This window comes from Dysidea avara, chromosome 1 (assembly GCF_963678975.1).
Source record: "Dysidea avara chromosome 1, odDysAvar1.4, whole genome shotgun sequence".
In the NCBI taxonomy this organism is placed as follows: domain Eukaryota; kingdom Metazoa; phylum Porifera; class Demospongiae; order Dictyoceratida; family Dysideidae; genus Dysidea; species Dysidea avara.
In genome coordinates, this window is record NC_089272.1 from 35014080 (window position 1) to 35036072 (window position 21993).

Consider the following 21993-nt stretch of genomic DNA (forward strand, 5'->3'; position numbering starts at 1 on the left):
GAGTTAGTTCATATCACATATTTCTATGTTTCTATCTTACTTTGTGTATGTGTGAAACTTTGAGTGAGTGAATGAGTTAAAATATCATTGAATGTTGTTAACAGTTGGACCAGTGTTCACTACTCATCCAATGAATCAGGAGGAGGTTATTAATAACAGTTTTACACTACAGTGTACAGCAGAAGGATTCCCTACACCATCTATACAATGGTACCTCAACAATACCATGATCACTAATACTAGTAATAGATATATTGTACACACTACATCAATGAACAGTATTACTAGTATACTGAGAGTTATAATGGCCGAGTTTACTGATACTGGCCTGTACCACTGTGAAGCTAATAGTAGTGTGTTTGTTGATAATGTTAAGAGTGACATGATGAATATCAGTGTAGTAGGTGAGTGTAAATTGGTAGTATACAAGCACATAATGTTTTACACAAATATATGACACACTGCAAATGTACAATACACACTGCAAATATACAAGGCACACTGCTATACATTATGCATACCTCATACGTAAATCAGCAAAATGTTTAGATTTGGTTTGCTCTTTCTTGATATCATAATAAAAGTAATCACTGTGTGTAATAACTATAGACTAAAGTGCTTTTTCAACATACGGTAATATTAATGATGACAATGTGAAGTTTAAAGTTGCAATACATACTGATATGCACTTTTTTCTAGCACCATTACCTGAGAATACAAAATCATAGCATTCTACACTAGATCAATACCTACATTATAATAATATTCAGTGCGTAGTAAAATAAATAAACCTTTTTTTGTTGAAAAGTTGGTAGGTGTGTATCAATATTAATGCATATGTTGTATTTTTCTTATATAGAGAGACCAGTGGTAACTCCACCCACTCACAATGTCAGTTTGAACACTAACATAACATTTGAATGTACAGAGTTTGGTTCTCCACCATTTACCTACCAATGGTTCATGAGAAATACATCAATGGAAGGAAGTGATATGTTATTAATTGAAGAGGATAAGAACACTTACAACATATCATCAGTATTGTACAATCACACTGGACTATATTTCTGTGAAGCTAGTAATATGTTAGGAATTCTTTCTAATTCAACTCCTGCTAGATTAATAGGTGAGAATGGTTATGATATGTACTTATTTCATTGCAACATGCTGTTAAATGATCCAGTATGTTGATTATGTTTAGATAGTGTATTTAAAAATACATATATTACACTATTATACCTGTGCATCCCTTTACAAATTACGTTCGTAAAGGTTATTCCTAACATTTGAATTACTGATTGAATAACTTAAAATATTGACATTTACCCCAATTAACTATTACCATTATTACAACATATTCTTTGTAACAAGAAAACATTTATCATGAATACTTTTCTCTCTTATGCATATTTATCAAGCAGTACGGTAGTACTGTTTAGTAGGGTTCTCCCATAAAACGATGGGCACCTCCCAAAATGTGGACTCTAAAATCCATAATAGAAATATCATACAATGTCATGATGAAAAGCACTTTTACATAATCCGTCAAATACAAATACAGTGCTAAAAAGAAGAAAACACAGGCAGCTGGATATTGAATTTTAATAAAGTTTCCAAGACCCAAAGTTTTGTCTGCCTGCCTGACCACAGTCACAAGGCTAGAGGCCAAATAAAATAGCGCACGGCCACCATATCATGCCACTATAACAAACTCACAGTTATCATGTGCCTTTTGTGGTTCTGATGAGTGTCTGCCTTCTGTGTTTTGCCATTCCTGTATCTTCAATTACATGATTGTATTCTTTTTCGTGTGAGGAAACCATACCTCATTTCCATATTGACACTTTATTTAGAGGTAAATAGTTAGATGCCACAAAACTAACTGAAGGATTTAAAAAGGACTAGATATGTGTAGCTGCACTTTTGAAATCAATCACATAGAACAATGCCCTTGATCAAGTTATCGGAGCACACCATCATGCCCTTAATGATTAGAACTGGGCAACTACACCATTTAATGATCTAGCTGCAGTCAGCTGTGGTTTTGCTATAGAATGCAAGACATGGCAAAAGTTTAATCCACACGTATATCGTAGCTCAGCAGTGAGAATGAGATACTGTAATAAAGCAGTAACAGCCACATATGTATATAATAGCTATGCTAAGTTAATAAACTAGTGCAAGTAATTATCATTACTTAAATAATAAAATATGGTTCCAATGATAAAATGTAGTGATGTCAGAGATATGAATGATGGTAGCTATATACATATGTGGGAAAATCCCTACTTCGGCATTGAACAGATGGTGGTAACACGCCAATGTAGGAATTTCCACCATCATTCATACTTTCTGTTTCACTACGTTTTATAGGTGGATCATTCTTTCAATTAATAGTTTCAATTGCACTAGTACATTATTCAGTAATTATATTTTCTCACCTCTCCAGTTCGTCCAAGCATAATTGAACATCCAGTCACAATACAGTCAGTCTACCCAGGAGAGATGGTAAACTTCAGTTGTAGAGCTGAAGGTTTCTCTACACTTAGTTATAGCTGGTTCATGGTGGAGTCTGGTTCTGATAGTGGAGTGGAGATTGAGAATACAACTAATCCAACATACACTATTTCTAATCCCATTTATAATCAAAACAATACTGGTTACTATTGTGTTGCTACTAACAATGAGGGAATTGCTGTATCCAACACTTCTACTCTGACAGGTAATTATATTGTATTTTATATTTAATAGAAATACCTTGTTATGTGCTTCATGTTATTATGTTTTGTCCTCTTTCTACTTTAACAGTATGATGGTATTCATACACCACTCTATAGTATATCAGTTTTCGTAAAATGTTGACGTTTACATTTTAAACATGTACATACTTGAAAATACTGTAAAAATAATTCACTATGTGTAAGTCTCATACAGTATATGATAGTAGGGATCTCTCAAAGCAAATTGTTCCCTCCAAAACAGTGATGTTAACAATCGTCAAGCATCTTCATAGAAGAGTTGTAGCATATCTGACATTGAATCTAGTGTTAAAACAAGTTGATGTTGTGCTACTTCTAAAATCCAGGCGCCATGCAGCAAACAAGCCTATACAGTTTGGCTTTGTTGCTACATACACAATTGAATCATAGTACATCGTATTTTGTAATTGATAAAGTATTTCATAATTATGTAATTATGTTGCTTAGCACTGTTAAGGAAGTGTACCTCGAACAAACTACTTTAACCCACTAATAATGCCCAGACATATCTTCTAAACAGTTTGTAGTTTGTCTATAACATTTTCTTACGCAAGTTCTCTAGGCAAAGTCTCAAAGCTGCTCTACATTTTCATTCACGTATGTACTGGCACGCCTCTTTTTTAACTCAAAAGGAATTCATTATACCCAGTAGCCAAGGAGCCAGCTGTGTTGTTTTTTGGTTGTTTGATGTCCATAGAACCTATTGGGAATGGGATTCACCACATCATTGTAAACTCACGTCACCCATATTTCAGACTGGCACATATTAATTGCAAAGCTTGCCTGCCCAGAAGTTTAATACAAGCTGTGTATGGCCTTTATTTCTCACATAAAGGCAGTTTTAGCAAACAGTTTTGTTCACATAGGTGTGGAAAGAAAAACAAATATACAAACATACATACGCACATAACATACATTACATACATTATGGACATTACATACATACATCCATCAACTAGATCAAATGATCCTTGTAAATTTTACCATGTTCAAACCTCTTGATACTTCTTCCCCAGAATAATACCTAGTCTCCAAATCAATAACATTAATAACCTATCCCTTGCTGATTTTTAACGTGTATTAACTAATAACTAACTTAATGTTTGTATTACCCCTTTAGAGGCTTTGCTAATTAATAAAATGAAATGAAACATACATACACACACACACACACACACACACACACACACACACACACACACACACACACACACACACACACACACACACACACACACACACACACACACACTTTTTAGCAAACAATTAGGCATGCACCCACAGCCGGCCTTCAGCCAGCAGTACTGTAGTTGCAAAGATCTCAACCTTGATGTAAACAAATTTTCAATGTAGGATTATTCCACAAAACTGTGTTATATTGCTATCACACATCTTTCTTCATTCCTTTTTATGTTTTATTTCCAATCTAGTTCTCAGACCTAACATCACTGATATCACCTTCACTCCACAACCAACCAATACTTCATTGTTACTCAACTTTACTAACAGTCAGTTAATGACTTGTAGTGCTAGTGGTGGTCCTCGGATCATGACCATGTGGCTGTTTGATGATGGTTCATCATTGTCAATAGTGGCCAATGGTAGTGACAGTGTAACTCATAACATCTCATCCTCATCAACCAATGATACTGGTACTTATTACTGTATAGCCACTATTGATGGAATGAATGACACTTCAGATGTGTACGCTCTGTTTGGTGAGTCAGATACTTCAGTTTATTTAAGAAAATACAAATGTGCAACTACTTAGCACTTGTAGTCTAACGTACTACAATTGTAGTCTAACGTACTACAATTGATTTTCAATATAGAACCCTTTGATACTAAGACACTTTACATTTGCTAAGCTGTATTTGCTAACCATGCAAATGGTCTTCATTACTTGTCTACACAGTTGCTCCATACGATGTAAACATCACTGGTAACAACACTTACCCTCATGGGAGTCAGTTACAATTACATTGTTCATCAGAGGGTGGACCACAATTAGAATACAGTTGGAGCAGGACTAACACATTGTCAAATGACACAACTACTAATACCAACAACCTTACTATTAGTAATGTAACTACACTTGATGGAGGAAATTACACTTGTACTGTGACTAATGATGCTGGATCTAGTAGTAATACTGTCACTGTCTATGGTGAGTTAGTTCATATCAAATATTTCTATGTTTCTATATTACTTTGTGTATGTGTGAAACTTTGAGTGAGTGAATGAGTTAAAATATCATTGAATGTTGTTAACAGTTGGACCAGTGTTCACTACTCATCCAATGAATCAGGAGGAGGTTATTAATAACAGTTTTACACTACAGTGTACAGCAGAAGGATTCCCTACACCATCTATACAATGGTACCTCAGCAATACCATGATCACTAATACTAGTAATAGATATATTGTTGACACTACATCAATGAACAGTATTACTAGTATACTGAGAGTTATAATGGCTAACTTTACTGATACTGGCCTGTACCACTGTGAAGCTAATAGTAGTGTGTTTGTTGATAATGTGAAGAGTGACATGATGAATATCAGTGTAGTAGGTGAGTGTGGATTGGTAGCACATAATAATTATCATATGTACAATGTACATTGTGTATAAAATATGCACTACTGTGTAATGTACTATTTAAGAAAATAATATAGATTTTGGCTATGAATACATGTATGTATTCCTGTTGCATGTATATTGGCCTAATAAAAGAATCACTACCAACTTGTGTGATATGCCATCATAATACTAAGTGAACGCCGAATAATGTGAAGTTTACTCCCTTGATAATAGATCAATACTCATTTAATAGACCGTCCATGCAGAATACAAAGCCATAAAATACAGTACATTACACACTAGATTGATACTCTCTAATAGAGCATTCAGTGTGTGGTGAAATACTTTAATAGAGCAGTCATAAAATACAATTTTAATACTATGGTAGCTGTGAACAGGTATCAGTGTATTGAATCTTTTCTTCATTATCATCTTTATTTTGTAGAGAGACCTGTGGTAACCCCACCCATTCACAATGTCAGTTTGGGCACTAACATAACATTTGAATGTACAGAGTTTGGTTCTCCACCATTTACCTACCAATGGTTCATGAGAAATACATCAATGGAAGGAAGTGATAAGTTATTAGTTGGAGAGGATAAGAACACTTACAACATATCATCAGTATTGTACAATCACACTGGACTATATTTCTGTGAAGCTAGTAATATGTTAGGAATTCTTTCTAATTCAACTCCTGCTAGTCTAATAGGTAAGAATGCTCTGGATTTATAACTTATACTTACTGTACATACTGTATGTCATTGCTACATATGGTACATGATGTCAAAAATAGCATCTCTTGCTTTTAATGGATCACGCTGCTAAGAAACCCATGGCACTAGCATTGAATGAGACTTTTTTGCTTGAATTAAATGATTTAATAACTCAGAAAGGTTTTTATCTTCTCAATTAATTACTGCCATTCATGGCACTGCTACTTATTGTTTACATGCTACATGTGCAATTACTTCTGAAGATCAGTCTTATTGCCTAGTTCAAGGTACCAAGAAATTCTGGTATTAAGTATTCAGAAGTGCTGTGGCTTATTGGTGGTTAAACCTATGTGTACTTAATTTTTTCCAATTCCTTACCTTACCTTTTAGAGTAATATCATTACACAAATGCTTAACAGCTACAATTTTAAATAGGGCGTTTCTCAAATTTGACTGTATAATGTGTGCTCTAATAGGTCTGGTGAGTGGGGTGATGCAGAGGGAAAGGATTGTTTTCAAAATGAAATAGGAATACATAGGGATGGGTTAGGCTCAATTGTGATTATTTAGGGTCTAACACTGGCTACAATGTAAGGAACTTTGCAGCACAGGTCTTTATCAACAACCATGCACCTGTACAGCCATCCAATAGACAACCAGAGCTCCATCAAGGTACCAAACTGCTCATTCAGCTCACCACTGGGATTGAAGAAAGCAATTGCCAAAAGTATGCCATATAGGAGTTCTTTGATAGTGAATTTTGATAGTTTGTTCATGTAGGTAGCTTTGTATTTGTGGTGAAAATAATATCAAACCTGTCATCATGGACATTGATACTGATATTCTCAAAGCCAGTCACATAATATATGTTTATACTTGTAGCCAAGACCTAATCATAAGTATATCAGAACTGATTTTGTACATATTTACTTCTGGCTGTATTTCACACAGTTCATCCAAGCATTGTGGAACATCCAGTCACAATACAGTCAGTCTACCCAGGAGAGATGGTGAACTTCAGTTGTAGAGCTGAAGGTTTCTCTGCACTTAGTTATAGCTGGTTCAAGGTGGAGTCTGGTTCTGATAGTGGAGTGGAGATTGGGAATACAACTAATTCAACATACACTATTTCTAATCCCATTTATAACCAAAACAATACTGATTACTATTGTGTTGCTACTAACAATGAGGGAATTGCTGTATCCAACACTTCTACTCTGACAGGTAATTTAAGCATATTACATGTAGTGTGTTAGCATCACATGTGACCGGATTTCATATAACAAGGCTTCCACACACACAAAATCAAACTTACGATTTTACCAGAAATGGATTGCTGGTCTAATACACTATCATATTTCACACTGTACTTCCTTCAGGACTGGCAAGTCTGGTTTCTGTGGCAGCTTTCTTCCGACCCTGTCAAAGCCACGAGTGGGAGATTGGTGCCATTGAATGGCCATGGCTTTGTGATAATGGTGTGTAGTGAGCTGGGACTTCACAGAGAGCTCGCCAATAGCGCTTTCAGTCAATTTGGAGTGATTTGAGGGCCATGGAGGGCCATGGAGAGCCCAAACTTGGCCTCTGGATTCCAATCGTCTTCTTACTTCATTTTATACCCGTATATTAAGACCACCGTCCACCCCCACCCTCCCACCCTATTACTACCACCTGTGATATTATTACCCGCTCGAAAAAAGCTGCTCAAAACAGGGCAAATTTTGGGTATCAGAAATGTATACACCCACTCAGTGATAGCTAGTGAACAGATGAACAATTAGTGCAAATTTTGTTTGCACAGCTGTAGGCACTGGGAAGTTATTACACAATGATTCCTTAAAATCGCCATATCTCCTAACAAAGCTTTGTGCGTCGAAGCCTTGTTTTGTCAAATTCAGTCACATATGTGACTGGGCCTGTGATAATTGGGCATGTGGGCACATGATTTTTGCCTACTTTTTCACACTTTCATCACTTATAACATTTTGTGTCATTATGCTATAGCATTGCAATTTTCAGTTCTTAGTATGCATTTAATTGGCATTATGATGAAAGTTACAGAATGGAAATATACTTTCCGGTACTGACATATGACCTGTAGAGTGATGGGGTGTAGTTTGTGCCCACATGCCCTGTTTTTGTAAGTCCGGTCACATATAGATCATAAAAGACCCCTATAATAGTAGTACTACCAGACTACTTTATTACTATGGTTTGAATTTTTGCCACCATATCAAAACAAATGTTATGAAATACCATTGCTTGGCAAGATCGAATTATAACAGACATGGGTCCAAGAACATTATTTTTAAAAAGTACTTAAGTAAAGTTCAAGTACTTTTCAGTTATTCAAGTACAAGTATCTGTCTCTAGTTAAAATCAGGGAATACATTAGTAAAGTACAACTACATTCTGACGGTACTTAAGTGTAAAAGTACCTTTTACTGTACCAAATATTATTGTACAAGATTAGAAATTTAAATTGGATTTGGGATCAAAAATTTTTAAAAAGTAGAGAGTCACAGTAGTAAAACAAGATAGGTTGCCTATATCTGCAGATATACTAATGGACATTTAATTCCTAATCCAGTCATGGTTTATAGACTGATTGGTATAGGTAATCACACAAATTTTGGCTGTTACGAGTACAATTATTCCATAATTGCACAAAAATGTGTGTGATTACCTACCAATCACATAGTGACCACCCTTCATGGTTTGTAGTACACATCTATCCAGTTCTATGTAGCCATTAACTTCTACCAGGTGATTACATCATCCTTCTTTGTATTACATCATTTGTTGTTGTACTTAAAAGGCTTCACATGTCAGCAATTCTGGTTGGCTACTCAAAATGTCTACATATTCTGCACTTAGAAGGCTTCTATTGTCAGCTTATTTGATTGGATATTGATTATATTACTTTCTTGTTGTACTTAAAAGGTTTCTGTTGTTCTGCTATTTTATTGGCTACTTTACAGTGTAATTACAGAAACAAGGCCATGTGATTTGGGATTAATTGTACTCCTACTATAGAGACTAATGTATGGCAAACTAAATCACTATGTGATTAGTACTAGTAATAGCATACTGGCTGCATAATACTCATGCTGAGCATTAGTATTGCTATGTACACAATTTGTTAACTACATTGTTAACATAAATTCTAGCCAATGAAATTGCAATTACAACTTTTTCACTGCTATCAGTGAAATATGGGATAAATTTCACTGCTACTATTGAGACTTCTGTATGGACAGTGAAACAGGTATGGTATTAAGGCTTTAAATGTCCATTAATATATCTGCAGGTGTAGGCAACTTCTCTTGTTTCACTATTGTGACTTATATGCAATTCTCTTGTTTCATAATTATTATTATTCTTCGATCCCTAATCCAACTTATATTTCTAAGTTTTTCTACGTAATGTTTTATTCACAAAACCATTATGGTGCATAAGCATTAGCTACTTGTTCAAATATTTCATCTTAAGTCTACAGCATTCTTGTTTAAATTTTTTGCTGACAATTCTCGTCTGGAACCTGCAGATGATGCAAGTATATATACAAAAATCTTATTCAACATCAATTGTGCTTGTGTGTGCGTGCGTGCGTGCGTGCGTGCGTGCGTGCGTGCGTGCGTGCGTGCGTGCGTGCGTGCGTGCGTGCGTGCGTGCGTGCGTGTGTGCAGATATGTTTTGATTTTGGAGGAACTTCCAATGCACAAAATACTGTGTATTATGAATTCCATAGGAATTTTTCTGAATCCTACCAACCTTTAGGATTATTTCTGTGTAACACAGCTGTATGGTTTGAACATTTGCTTATGTATAATTCTGTGAATGTTACATTGCAGTAGTTAAACATTTTACTGTTTATGTGCTTGGAAAATGGTAGTATATTTTTGTAATTGCAAATGATCTACAATATATTCATTATGAATAATTTTCAATCTAGTTCTCAGACCTAACATCACTGATATCACCTTCACTCCACCACCAACCAGTACTTCATTGTTACTCAACTTTACTAACAGTCAGTTAATGACTTGCAGTGCTAATGGTGGTCCTCGGATCATGACCATGTGGCTGTTTGATGATGGTTCATCATTGTCAACAGTGGTCAGTGGTAATGACAGTGTAACTCATAACATCTCATCCTCATCAACCAGTGATACTGGTACTTATTACTGTATAGCCACTATTGATGGAATGAATGACACTTCAGATGTGTACACTCTGTTTGGTGAGTCATGCACTTCAGTTTATGATAGTACATTTACAGACAGGAATGTACAAATGTACAATTCCAATTATGCTACATAGAGCCAGAGCTCATGATCCAGTTGTTCCGGCATTGGCCGGACACCAGTTGAATTTGCAAAAAGATTGAGATACCCTAATAAAGCAATCATTACCATATACTCTAATAGACCAATTATCTCTATACTCTAATAGATCATTCAGTATAAAATATAACCATTGTTCTAATTAAACTACTTGGCCTAAGCCATTACACCTTTGTTTTAATTACCTTCAGTTTACATTTCAAAAGTTCAAGTGAGTCATCTTCATGGTATTGCGTTTGGCTAACTGATCATGAATATCTTGCATTAACAATTACAATCAAAATTGCTTCTGTATCTCAAAGAACTAAACTCACTTTCAGAATATTTTTTTGTATTATAAAAGTATAAATAGCTACTAGCTAGATATGAAATTGAATCAATTGGTACTGTAGCACAAAATTACCAGGATATATCCTTGAAATTAAAAATTAGAAAGAGGCTTAGTATGTAAAATATCCTCTAGATGCCATTCAGAGCATCGATATTCAAAGTTTCCCACATCCCTAGCTTAGCATGCTGACACATGCTGCATGTGCTTATCACATGTAGTTGAGTATCACATGAACAATAAAGAGTAGTATGCACAAACTATAACCTCCATTGCAATCCATGGATGGTGTGACCACTCAAAATCTCTGAACTCTGTCCCTTACACTACAGTACTTAGTTCTTGTAGTTCTTATACACTGTAAGTTCTAATTATGCATTGTCATAGTTGACATTTACAGTAAGACTTTCTTATCAATCATTCATATGGTCTCATTATTATCTACACAGTTGCTCCATATGGTGTAAACATCACTGGTAACAACATATACCCTCATGGGAGTCAGTTACAATTACATTGTTCATCAGAGGGTGGACCACAATTAGAATACAGTTGGAGCAGGACTAACACATTGTCAAATGACACAACTACTAACACCAACAACCTTACTATTAGTAATGTAACTACACTTGATGGAGGAAATTACACTTGTACTGTGACTAATGATGCTGGATCTAGTAGTAATACTGTCACTGTCTATGGTGAGTTAGTTCATATCACATATTTCTATGTTTCTATCTTACTTTGTGTATGTGTCAAACTTGGAGTGATTGAATGAATTAAAATCTAATTCAATGTTGTTAACAGTTGGACCAGTGTTCACTACTCATCCAATGAATCAGGAGGAGGTTATTAATAACAGTTTCACACTACAGTGTACAGCAGAAGGATTCCCTACACCATCTATACAATGGTACCTCAACAATACCATGATCACTAATACTAGTAATAGATATATTGTTGAGACTACATCAATGAACAGTATTACTAGTATATTGAGAGTTATAATGGCTAACTTTACTGATACTGGCCTGTACCACTGTGAAGCTAATAGTAGTGTGTTTGTTGATAATGTGAAGAGTGACATGATGAATATCAGTGTAGTAGGTGAGTGTGGATTGATAGAGCAAACAACTAATATAATAGTACAGTACATGCTACTGTATGTACAACATATTGTATATGTGAAGATCGCACCAAAATTATACGGTTTGCGCCAGTAATTTACTTGCTGAAACTCTACAAGTTGTTTGCTACACTTATGCACTATTCATAGTTTACTATAATGTAGTCTACTTGTGATTTATTCAACTTTTTTGTGTAAGGCTGTATAAATATATGGGAGTTCTCTATGACACTGAAACCATCCTGGAATAGCCCAGTGATGTAGGGATAGCCAAAATGTCTCTGTATGTAGTAAAGAAGTGAACTTCCATGTACTGTGTGGTATCTGGATAATTCGTGCATGGTCCTGTGTCTTTCACTGTCTTGTCAGGGGCAGATTCAGGGGTTATTTGGGGTCTCAAGACACCCTCCTCAGGTTGAACCTCAAACAGGAAATGCGGGAGGGATACTACAAGGAGAAAAGTATTAGAATGTGAAAGATCAATAGACTCTAATAGAGCAGTGACAAACTATCATACAGTACGATAGTAACTGTATAGTAGGGACCACAAAACAGTAGGTGTGGCCCACGAAATAAAATCACCCAAAAACCAGCCTCAATTTTCCCTGACGATGATGAGGCAGTATTGGTGAGGTAAAACTAAGCCCAAATAAGCTTTCAGATCGCCTGAAACGCATTTAACAAGTTGCTATGGAATTTAAAAAAAATTTTATTCGACATAATTTTCTACTGACTGAGTAAGTAAGTAACTGACTGATTCCTTCAGACAAGCGTAACTCAATAACAGCTAACGCTACGGGCTTGATTTTTTCACTGTTCGACGTCGCTTCGGCCCGACAGGTGCCTTTTGGCATACAGCAGTACGTACAATGCATTCTTCATGGACTTACCAGTGTACTCCTTTGTGTCCCATTAATCTTTGCTGACAGGGAAAGGTGTCGATTTGGAGCAAGCACGTGATGACTTTCCTTCGAAACGGAAATCGTCCGTATTTTTCATTGTGGCTATTTTGATTGCAAAGGCACTTTTCAAACAATTCTTGATTCGTATTGCTGTGTAATGGTTTGAACATAGCTGGCAGCGAAGCGTAATGGATACTTCACTTTTCAGATGATAATTAATAAAATTGGGGTGCGACACCATTTCTTTTGGTATGCGTAGATTGTAGAGGTTCTTCCGGAAAAGTTCTTGATTCGTATTGCTGTGTAACAAGTTGAACATAGCTGACAACGAAGCGTAATGGATACTTCACTTTTCAGACGATTATTGATATAGCTGGGGCACACGGCACCATTTCAGATGCGGTATGCATGGGTTCACCAGTCATAATAAAATTATTTACAAAAGAAGTTAACAAACAAGTACACGAAAAAATTTGGAATTTTCAACTAGAGTAGGGACCATAGCTCTTCAATAAAAAGTACTGAAACAAGTTTGAGTAGTCCATGATCACAGTAAAACAATAAGAAGTGTTATATCCCTGCTGTGCATTTCCGTTATGGTATCTTGACCACAGTAGGGATATAACACTTCTTAAATCCCAGTGCGTGGGAGTATCAAAGTGCCGCGCTGGGTTATAACTACCATACAGCTAGACAGAGCGGTGCTGCTTCTGTGCGATATATTAGTTATCACCCAGTGATAACTAACTTATCACCAGAGTTGGGGTAGTTACTTCAGAAAAGTAACTAGTTACTAGTTACACATTACTTTTATCTTATGTAACTTAGTTACAGTTACAGTTACTTTTCAAAAGGTAACTAAGTACTCTAGTTACTAGTTACTTTCGTAGTATAAATTATGACTTGTTTTTAGCTTTTGTAACATGCATTTTGCTCAGAAATGTATCATTAAGGGATGCAATACATATGTGCACTTAAAATAACAATTCTGTTGCTCTTTCAGGTCAGTTTTAATTAATGTTACGTCTGTTACTCAAGCTGAATCATAGAGAACAGTACACAGAATCTGTCTACTTAATGTGGCTGTAGCATATATGGCACAAAAATTGAAGTGCTCTTGCTTTTAAAGCATAATTATTCATAGTTACAATGTAACTACTGTAATTAGTTACTATTGTAACTTAGTTACTTTTCAGACAATTACTCCTAGTTACAAGTTACTAGTTACAAAGCAAGTAACTAGTTATATTACTAGTTACTTTTAAAGTAATCCGTTACGTAACTTAGTTACAAAAGTAACTAGTTACCCCAACTCTGCTTATCACCCTGTTGCGGAGCCACTCAGTCTCGTTCGTGACATCATAATAACCGCGAATGGCATTGTTTACCAATGGAACAAAGAGCCAAATAAGGAAATATTGATACAAAACACACTAATACAGCACTTAAACTAGCTAAATCTTACAAGAAAACTGTTAATCCTTTACACAATAACACTACAAGTTACCAATACGATAGTTTAACAAATGTCAAGAATAGTCTGTGATGATTTTCGCTCCAGCAATCACTCCCAACGGTCACTATGGTGAAGAACTAACTTCCTCTAGCTTCATCGTTATATCTCGGACTACGGTAGCCACTTGTTGGTCTTTATTTTTCTCTTGCACACCACGCGACACCACCATACCAACTTCTGACAAAGGAGAATTGTACCTGGAACCGCTGCTTCATAATGCCACCCTTCGCTACAGTTTGTAGGCAGTATGTAAGGTCTATCTTGTAGCTACGGAGTAGAATCTCCACACAATTCGAATGAAATCTTGAGCACAGTGACAGGAACTCAAACCGGAACTTAATTTACTATCCGTAAACTTCTGCGCACTCCCGCACACTGGGATATAAAATAGTTATATCCCGTATACTCAGATGATATCATTGTTATTACACTCGTCCTCGGCTCTGCCTCGGACTCGTGTAATAACAATGATATCACCCTCGTAACAAGATATAACTATAACTTATTGTTGTACTGTGATTTAATATCATGGACTACTCAAACTTGTTTCAGTACTTTTTATCGAAGTGCTATGGTCCCTGCTCTAGTTGAAAATTTTTTCGTGTACTTGTTCTATTAAAGCAATCAATCTATTATTGTAGCATCACACTATCATAGCACATTAGATATAAATTGTTTTAAAAGTGGAAGACATGTGCTTATCGTGAGTGGAGGAGATGGCAATTATAAGAGCTTTCAGTACAATGTGGAATGTTTCCTATACTGTAGGTTGCCACAAATAATTATTCAGTGGTATTTTCTATTGACTGACTGACCGAATATCTGAGACCAACTGACCAATGGATGGATGGACCGAATGAAGGACTGACCGACCAACACACAGACCGACCGACCGATCAACCGACCAGCTGAACCGACTGGCTGACTAATGTCCTCAGATAAATGTAACTTGATAACAGCGAAGGCTACAAGCTTAATGTTTTTACTATTCAATGCCACTTCAGCCCAACAAGTGCCTTTGGAAATACTGCAGTATGTAAAATGCTTACTTCATGGACTTACCTGTGTCCTTCTTTGTGCCTCATTCATAGTGCAAAGTGTTGATTCACCGCTGTGCCATGCGATGGCTTACCTTCAGTATTGTCTGAGTTTTCTGTTGTGACTGGACTGATTGCAAACGTCTTTCTCATAGTGTTGTTTGGTGGTAATATTGTGTTACAGGCTGAACATAGCTGAAAACGAAGTGTAATGACCATTCCAATGAAAACAATAAGCCTGATGCCATGCTTTCTTCTATTGCATTATGTGTGGGTTTATCAGTAGTGATAATAATGTTGCAAAAAGTAAACAAACAAGTACAAGATATGTTGAGTTCAACTACAGAACAAAGAGATATGAAGTAGTGAGTCAAGGGAGGTCATCTACACCTGAAGATATACTAGTAGACGTTATATCCCTATTTCAGTCATGACTATAGACTGAGTGGATTAAATGCCTGCTTGATTATATTCAAGTGTTTGCAACCACCCCTTGTTTCACTGGTTGCTTCTTTAATCCCTACTAGTGAAAATTTTGGAATTTGTTAAAGAATTGTGAGGAAAATAAGCATATTTGATGCAAGCCTAATTGTGATTTAATGTCAGCTTTCACTGTACAGTATTTGTTGCTAAATATTCTTTATTATTCTTGTGTAGAGAGACCAGTGGTAACCCCACCCACTCACAATGTCAGTTTGAACACTAACATAACATTTGAATGTACAGAGTTTGGTTCTCCACCATTTACCTACCAATGGTTCATGAGAAATACATCAATGGAAGGAAGTGATAAGTTATTAGTCGGAGAGGATAAAAACACTTACAACATATCATCAGTATTGTACAATCACACTGGACTATATTTCTGTGAAGCTAGTAATATGTTAGGAATTCTTTCTAATTCAACTCCTGCTAGACTAATAGGTGAGCATGGTTTGATTGTCCACTAGGTCATTTCTGCATGATGTCGTTAAGTACAGTACAGTAGGTTGCTTTTGCTAGAGCATGACTGAGATGCTAGCTAGTATTAGACTGCCAGTTTGTTATTCAGAGAAAGTTTCCTTTTGTTTCAAATAATTACTGTCATTCATCCAACATGATACTTATGCCTGTATATACCTTGTAGCAAGAATAGATACAATTCCTGATATTGAATGTATAATATTATATACGTGTTTACTTATCTCACACAGTTCGTCCAAGTGTAGTTGAACATCCAGTCACAATACAGTCAGTCTACCCAGGAGAGATGGTAAACTTCAGTTGTAGAGCTGAAGGTTTCTCTACACTTAGTTATAGCTGGTTCATGGTGGAGTCTGGTTCTGATAGTGGAGTGGAGATTGGGAATACAAGTAATCCAACATACACTATTTCTAATCCCATTTATAACCAAAACAATACTGATTACTATTGTGTTGCTACTAACAATGAGGGAATTGCTGTATCCAACACTTCTACTCTGACAGGTAATTGTTATTTGTGTACATGATTTTTCAAGTGTGGCTGCATTGTAAGATGATAGACCATTTAAAGCATAGTATCCTAGCACAATGGTAGTATAACTGTACTTTAGTGAACATTAGTGACTGGTAACCTTAGTAACTGGTAACCTTAGTGACTGGTAACCTTGTTGTCATGTACTAGTGTATACCAGAAAAGTGTTTGATGTTACACATTGTTGTGATCACTTTATTATTTTTATTTTGTAGTTTGAACATTTAGCTTGTTTCAATATAATTGTTGTCATAAGATTTGATGTCGTGATTGTCATAGTGTACAATGTATTGTAGCATTTATGTTACTGCAAAGCATTGAGTGGTCGGATCAACAATAATCAATAATCCTTAGTGAACCTTAGTGACTGTTCTATTAGAGTACACTATCAGTTCTTTATTACCATTGTTAATTATTATGTCTCAAATAATTGTAAAAATCACAGGCCAAACTTGGCAATGACTAAAGTTGTAGCCACCAAATTTTCATCACGAGTGGAGCTATCCATAGTCATCTATTGAATTGTTGATGTTTTCGCTGTTCAACGTCACTTCAGCCTGACATGTGCCTTTTCGCATACTGCAGTACGTATAATACAATCTTTATGGACTTACCAGTGTCACTTACCAGTGTCCTCCTTTGTGTTCCATTCATCTTTGATGACAGTGAAAGGTGTTGATTAGGCTGTAGCACATGATGGCTTCCTTTGTAATGGAAATCATATGCATTTTATTTTATAACGGCTGATTGGATTGCAGAGGTGCTTTTCAAACAGTTCTTGGTATCTTGAGCACAGTAGGGATATAACACTTCTTATTGGTTTACAGTGATTTAATATTGTGCACTACTCCAGCTTGTTTCAGTACTTTTTATCGATGTGCTATGGTCCCTACTCTAGTTGAAAATTCCAATTTTTTAATATACTTGTTGGTTGAGCTAGTACAAAAATGCCACCTAAAATTTGGGCACTTTTGAAGAGTTATATCTACGTATCCAGTATTAATACTACAGGTGATAGTGATAGGGGGTAGTGTGTGGCAAGTTAAGGATCAGGAAGTTTAGAGAATAGACAAGTGAAGTTTCCAAGTCTATTTTGAGGTCATAGGAGGCTGTATATCTACTGAGAGCAGTTGTTGCAATCCCAAAAAGCATCCAGCCAGCTTAAACTATCTGACGAATTCCACAAGAACTGTTTCACCAAAACCAGAAAAGTGTCAGGGTGTCAGATTACTTACCATAATTTTGCAGAGTTCCAGAGATATAGACACAGAAAGCTGAACAAATGCAGCGGCAGGAGTATAGCAATGGAAATCATTAATGTAGTAACTAGTTTAGTTGTTTGATTTTTGTTGCATATTAATTATGACTTATTTCCAATCTAGTTCTCAGACCTAACATCACTGATATCACTTTCACTCCACAACCAACCAATACTTCATTGTTACTCAACTTTACTAACAGTCAGTTAATGACTTGTAATGCTAGTGGTGGTCCTCGGATCATGACCATGTGGCTGTTTGATGATGGTTCATCATTGTCAACAGTGGCCAATGGTAATGACAGTGTAACTCATAACATCTCATCCTCATCAAACAGTGATACTGGTACTTATTACTGTATAGCCACTATTGATGGAATGAATGACACTTCAGATGTGTACACTCTGTTTGGTGAGTTATACACTTCAGTTTATGGTAGTACATAGAGAATGCAGAAGTGCAAATCAAATTTGTGCCTTACCTATTGTTCTTTTTATTAAATTCTAATGTTGCAAATGCCTTATACATTAACTGTAACAGTGGAACTTCCTTACTAACCATGTAAATGCTCTCCTTTGTTTATCTACACAGTTGCTCCATATGATGTAAACATCACTGGTAACAACACATACCCTCATGGGAGTCAGTTACAATTACATTGTTCATCAGAGGGTGGACCACAATTAGAATACATTTGGAGCAGGACTAACACATTGTCAAATGACACAACTACTAACACCAACAACCTTACTATTAGTAATGTAACTACACATGATGGAGGAAATTACACTTGTACTGTGACTAATGATGCTGGATCTAGTAGTAATACTGTCACTGTCTATGGTGAGTTTGTTCATATCAAATATTTCTATGTTTCTATCTTACTTTGTGTATGTGTAAAACTTTGAGTGAGTGAATGAGTTAAAATCATTGAATGTTGTTAACAGTTGGACCAGTGTTCACTACTCATCCAATGAATCAGGAGGAGGTTATTAATAACAGTTTTACACTACAGTGTACAGCAGAAGGATTCCCTACACCATCTATACAATGGTACCTCAACAATACCATGATCACTAATACTAGTAATAGATATATTGTTGACACTACATCAGTGAACAGTATTACTAGTATACTGAGAGTTATAATGGCTGAGTTTACTGATACTGGCCTGTACCACTGTGAAGCTAATAGTAGTGTGTTTGTTGATAATGTGAAAAGTGACATGATGAATATCAGTGTAGTAGGTAAGTATGGTTGGTAGCACATAATAATTATCATGTGTACAATATACACTGTGTATAAGAATGCACTACTGTGTAATTTACTTCATTAATTAAGAAAATAACGTAGATTTTGATTTGTAATAGATGTACAGTATGTATGCCTGTGCCACGTATATTAACTTAATAAAGGAATCACTATCAACTGGTGTGATATGCCATCATAATAGTAAGTGAACACCAAATAAGGTGCAATTTACTCCCTTGATAATAGATCAATACTCATTTAATAGCCATGATAGTACAGTACATTACACACTAGATTGATACTCTCTAATAGAACAGTCAATGTGTAGTGAAATACTCTAATAGAGCAGTCATAAACTAATATTTTCTATTCTATGAAATGTTGTGAACATGGGAGCATAATACTAGGCAAGCATAAAAGGAATATTAAAAATTATTCACCTCTTGATTATATTTGAATTATTATTTAGCTTATTTGACACAAACTATAATCAGTCTCTACTGTATTAATTTATTTGTTAAATATTTCTTGTGTAGAGAGACCTGTGGTAACCCCATCCACTCACAATGTCAGTTTTGGCACTAACATAACATTTGAGTGTACAGAGTTTGGTTCTCCACCATTTACCTACCAATGGTTCATGAGAAATACATCAATGGAAGGAAGTGATAAGTTATTAGTTGGAGAGGATAAGAACACTTACAACATATCATCAGTATTGTACAATCACACTGGACTATATTTCTGTGAAGCTAGTAATATGTTAGGAATTCTTTCTAATTCAACTCCTGCTAGTCTAATAGGTAAGATGGCTCTGGATTTATAACTTATACTTACTGTACATATTGTATGTCATTGCTACATATGGTACATGATGTCAATAATAGCTTCTCTTGCTAGTGCGTTTTTAATTAATCACACTGCTAAGAAACTCATGGCACTAGCATTGAATGTTTTTTTGCAAAGTTTTGAATTAAATGATTAACCCAGAAAGTTTTTTTATCTTATCAATCAATTACTGCCATTCATGCTACATGTGTGACTACCTCCAGAAAACCGGTCTTATTGCCTATTTCAAGGTACCAAGAAATTCTGGTTTTAAGTATTCAGAAATGTTGTGGCTTATTAATGGTTAAACCTATGTGTACTAAATTTTTACGTGTTTCCTTACCTTTCAGAGCAGATGCAATTCTTAATCATAAGTATACTCAGAACTGATTTTGTACATATTTACTTCTGGCTGTATTTCACACAGTTCATCCAAACATTGTGGAACATCCAGTCACAACACAGTCAGTCTACCCAGGAGAGATGGTGAACTTTAGTTGTAGAGCTGAAGGTTTCTCTACACTTAGTTATAGCTGGTTCATGGTGGAGTCTGGTTCTGATATTGGAGTGGAGATTGGGAATACAACTAATTCAACATACACTATTTCTAATCCCATTTATAACCAAAACAATACTGGTTACTATTGTGTTGCTACTAACAATGAGGGAATTGCTGTATCCAACACTTCTACTCTGACAGGTAATTAAAGCATATTACAGTTGTTCAGAGTGTGAGCAGGAGTTTTGAAGTGTGGATGCATTAGATCATGAAAGACTCCTTGCAACTTAGTGACTGTTCTATTACAGTAGTACCACTAGACTGCTTTATTACAATAGTTTCATTTTTTGCCCCCACATCAAAACAAATGCTGTGAATACCATTGCTTAGCAAGAATGTAAAATGAAATAAATAGACATGGGTCCAAGAACATTAAACCTGCTTAAGTAAAATTCAAGTACTTTTGAGTTACAAGTGCCTGTACTCTAGTTGAAATCAGGGAATACTTTAGTAAAGTACAAGTATGTACATTTTGACGGTACTTAACTGTACCAAATGTTACTGTATAAGTAAAACGAAAAATTAGAAATTTAAGTTGGATTAGGGATCAAAATAAAAAAAGTAAAAAGTCACAGTAGTGAAGCAAGATAGGTTGCCTATATACCTGCAGATATACTCCATCACTCCAGCCATTGTACCACTTCACGTCATTTAGACAGGTGTAACTAAAGTGTCTGATATTCATTGCTAAGTGGTGCAGCACTATAATAGCCTTGGCTAGCTTAATTTATTGGCGAACAAGCACTTTGTATACAAATACCAACTCAGCCCAGCGGTTGTACTGCTTCCCATTCATTCAGATGAGTACAGTGTTGTGTATTCATCCGTTCCAGAGCAATTTATTTCCTTGTCGGTCCTGGCCATTATTAGCCTCGTATTGTGACTTCCTGTGTTGGTCTGGTGTTTGGTTTTGTTTGAAGTCTTTGAACTAATTAGTGGCCAGACTGTGTGGCCAAAAGGAGGTACTTAGCCATGTTACAATTATTTGTAAACTGGTTTACAACTGATTTGTAACACTGGCGGTAGCTTTTGATCTGCCTACGCACCATACTACAATGAACTGATATCATATACACAGCTGATACTTCAAATCCGAACCAATCTGCATTACAGCCTAACAGAGTATGTAGCATGATCACTATGGCTGTGTTAAATTACTACAATTATTATGCTTTTTCAACAATCTAATCCTTTTATTCATTGGTACTTATGGCCATTCACAAAAGGTTTTATCCAAACTTGTCTGTTTTTGTCAGTGCTATTAAAGAATCAACCACTAAAAAAGCAAAAC

General features: G+C 35.8%; 1 protein-coding gene across 1 annotated transcript in view; it reads left to right on the forward strand.

The window, feature by feature from the left end:
* The window catches only part of LOC136246342 (hemicentin-1-like), a 94566-nt gene extending 73933 nt beyond the window's left edge, over positions 1–20633 (forward strand). The window contains exons 52-69 of the mRNA XM_066037736.1: positions 105–404; positions 860–1126; positions 2450–2722; positions 4190–4477; positions 4675–4926; positions 5033–5332; positions 5786–6052; positions 7008–7280; positions 10012–10299; positions 11180–11431; positions 11538–11837; positions 15969–16235; positions 16505–16777; positions 18188–18475; positions 18656–18907; positions 19012–19311; positions 19852–20118; positions 20494–20633. Coding sequence (XP_065893808.1) covers positions 105–404; positions 860–1126; positions 2450–2722; positions 4190–4477; positions 4675–4926; positions 5033–5332; positions 5786–6052; positions 7008–7280; positions 10012–10299; positions 11180–11431; positions 11538–11837; positions 15969–16235; positions 16505–16777; positions 18188–18475; positions 18656–18907; positions 19012–19311; positions 19852–20118; positions 20494–20633 — 4847 coding nt within the window. The remainder of the gene's footprint in view (positions 1–104; positions 405–859; positions 1127–2449; positions 2723–4189; positions 4478–4674; positions 4927–5032; positions 5333–5785; positions 6053–7007; positions 7281–10011; positions 10300–11179; positions 11432–11537; positions 11838–15968; positions 16236–16504; positions 16778–18187; positions 18476–18655; positions 18908–19011; positions 19312–19851; positions 20119–20493) is intronic.
* The last annotated feature ends 1360 nt before the right edge of the window (positions 20634–21993 follow it).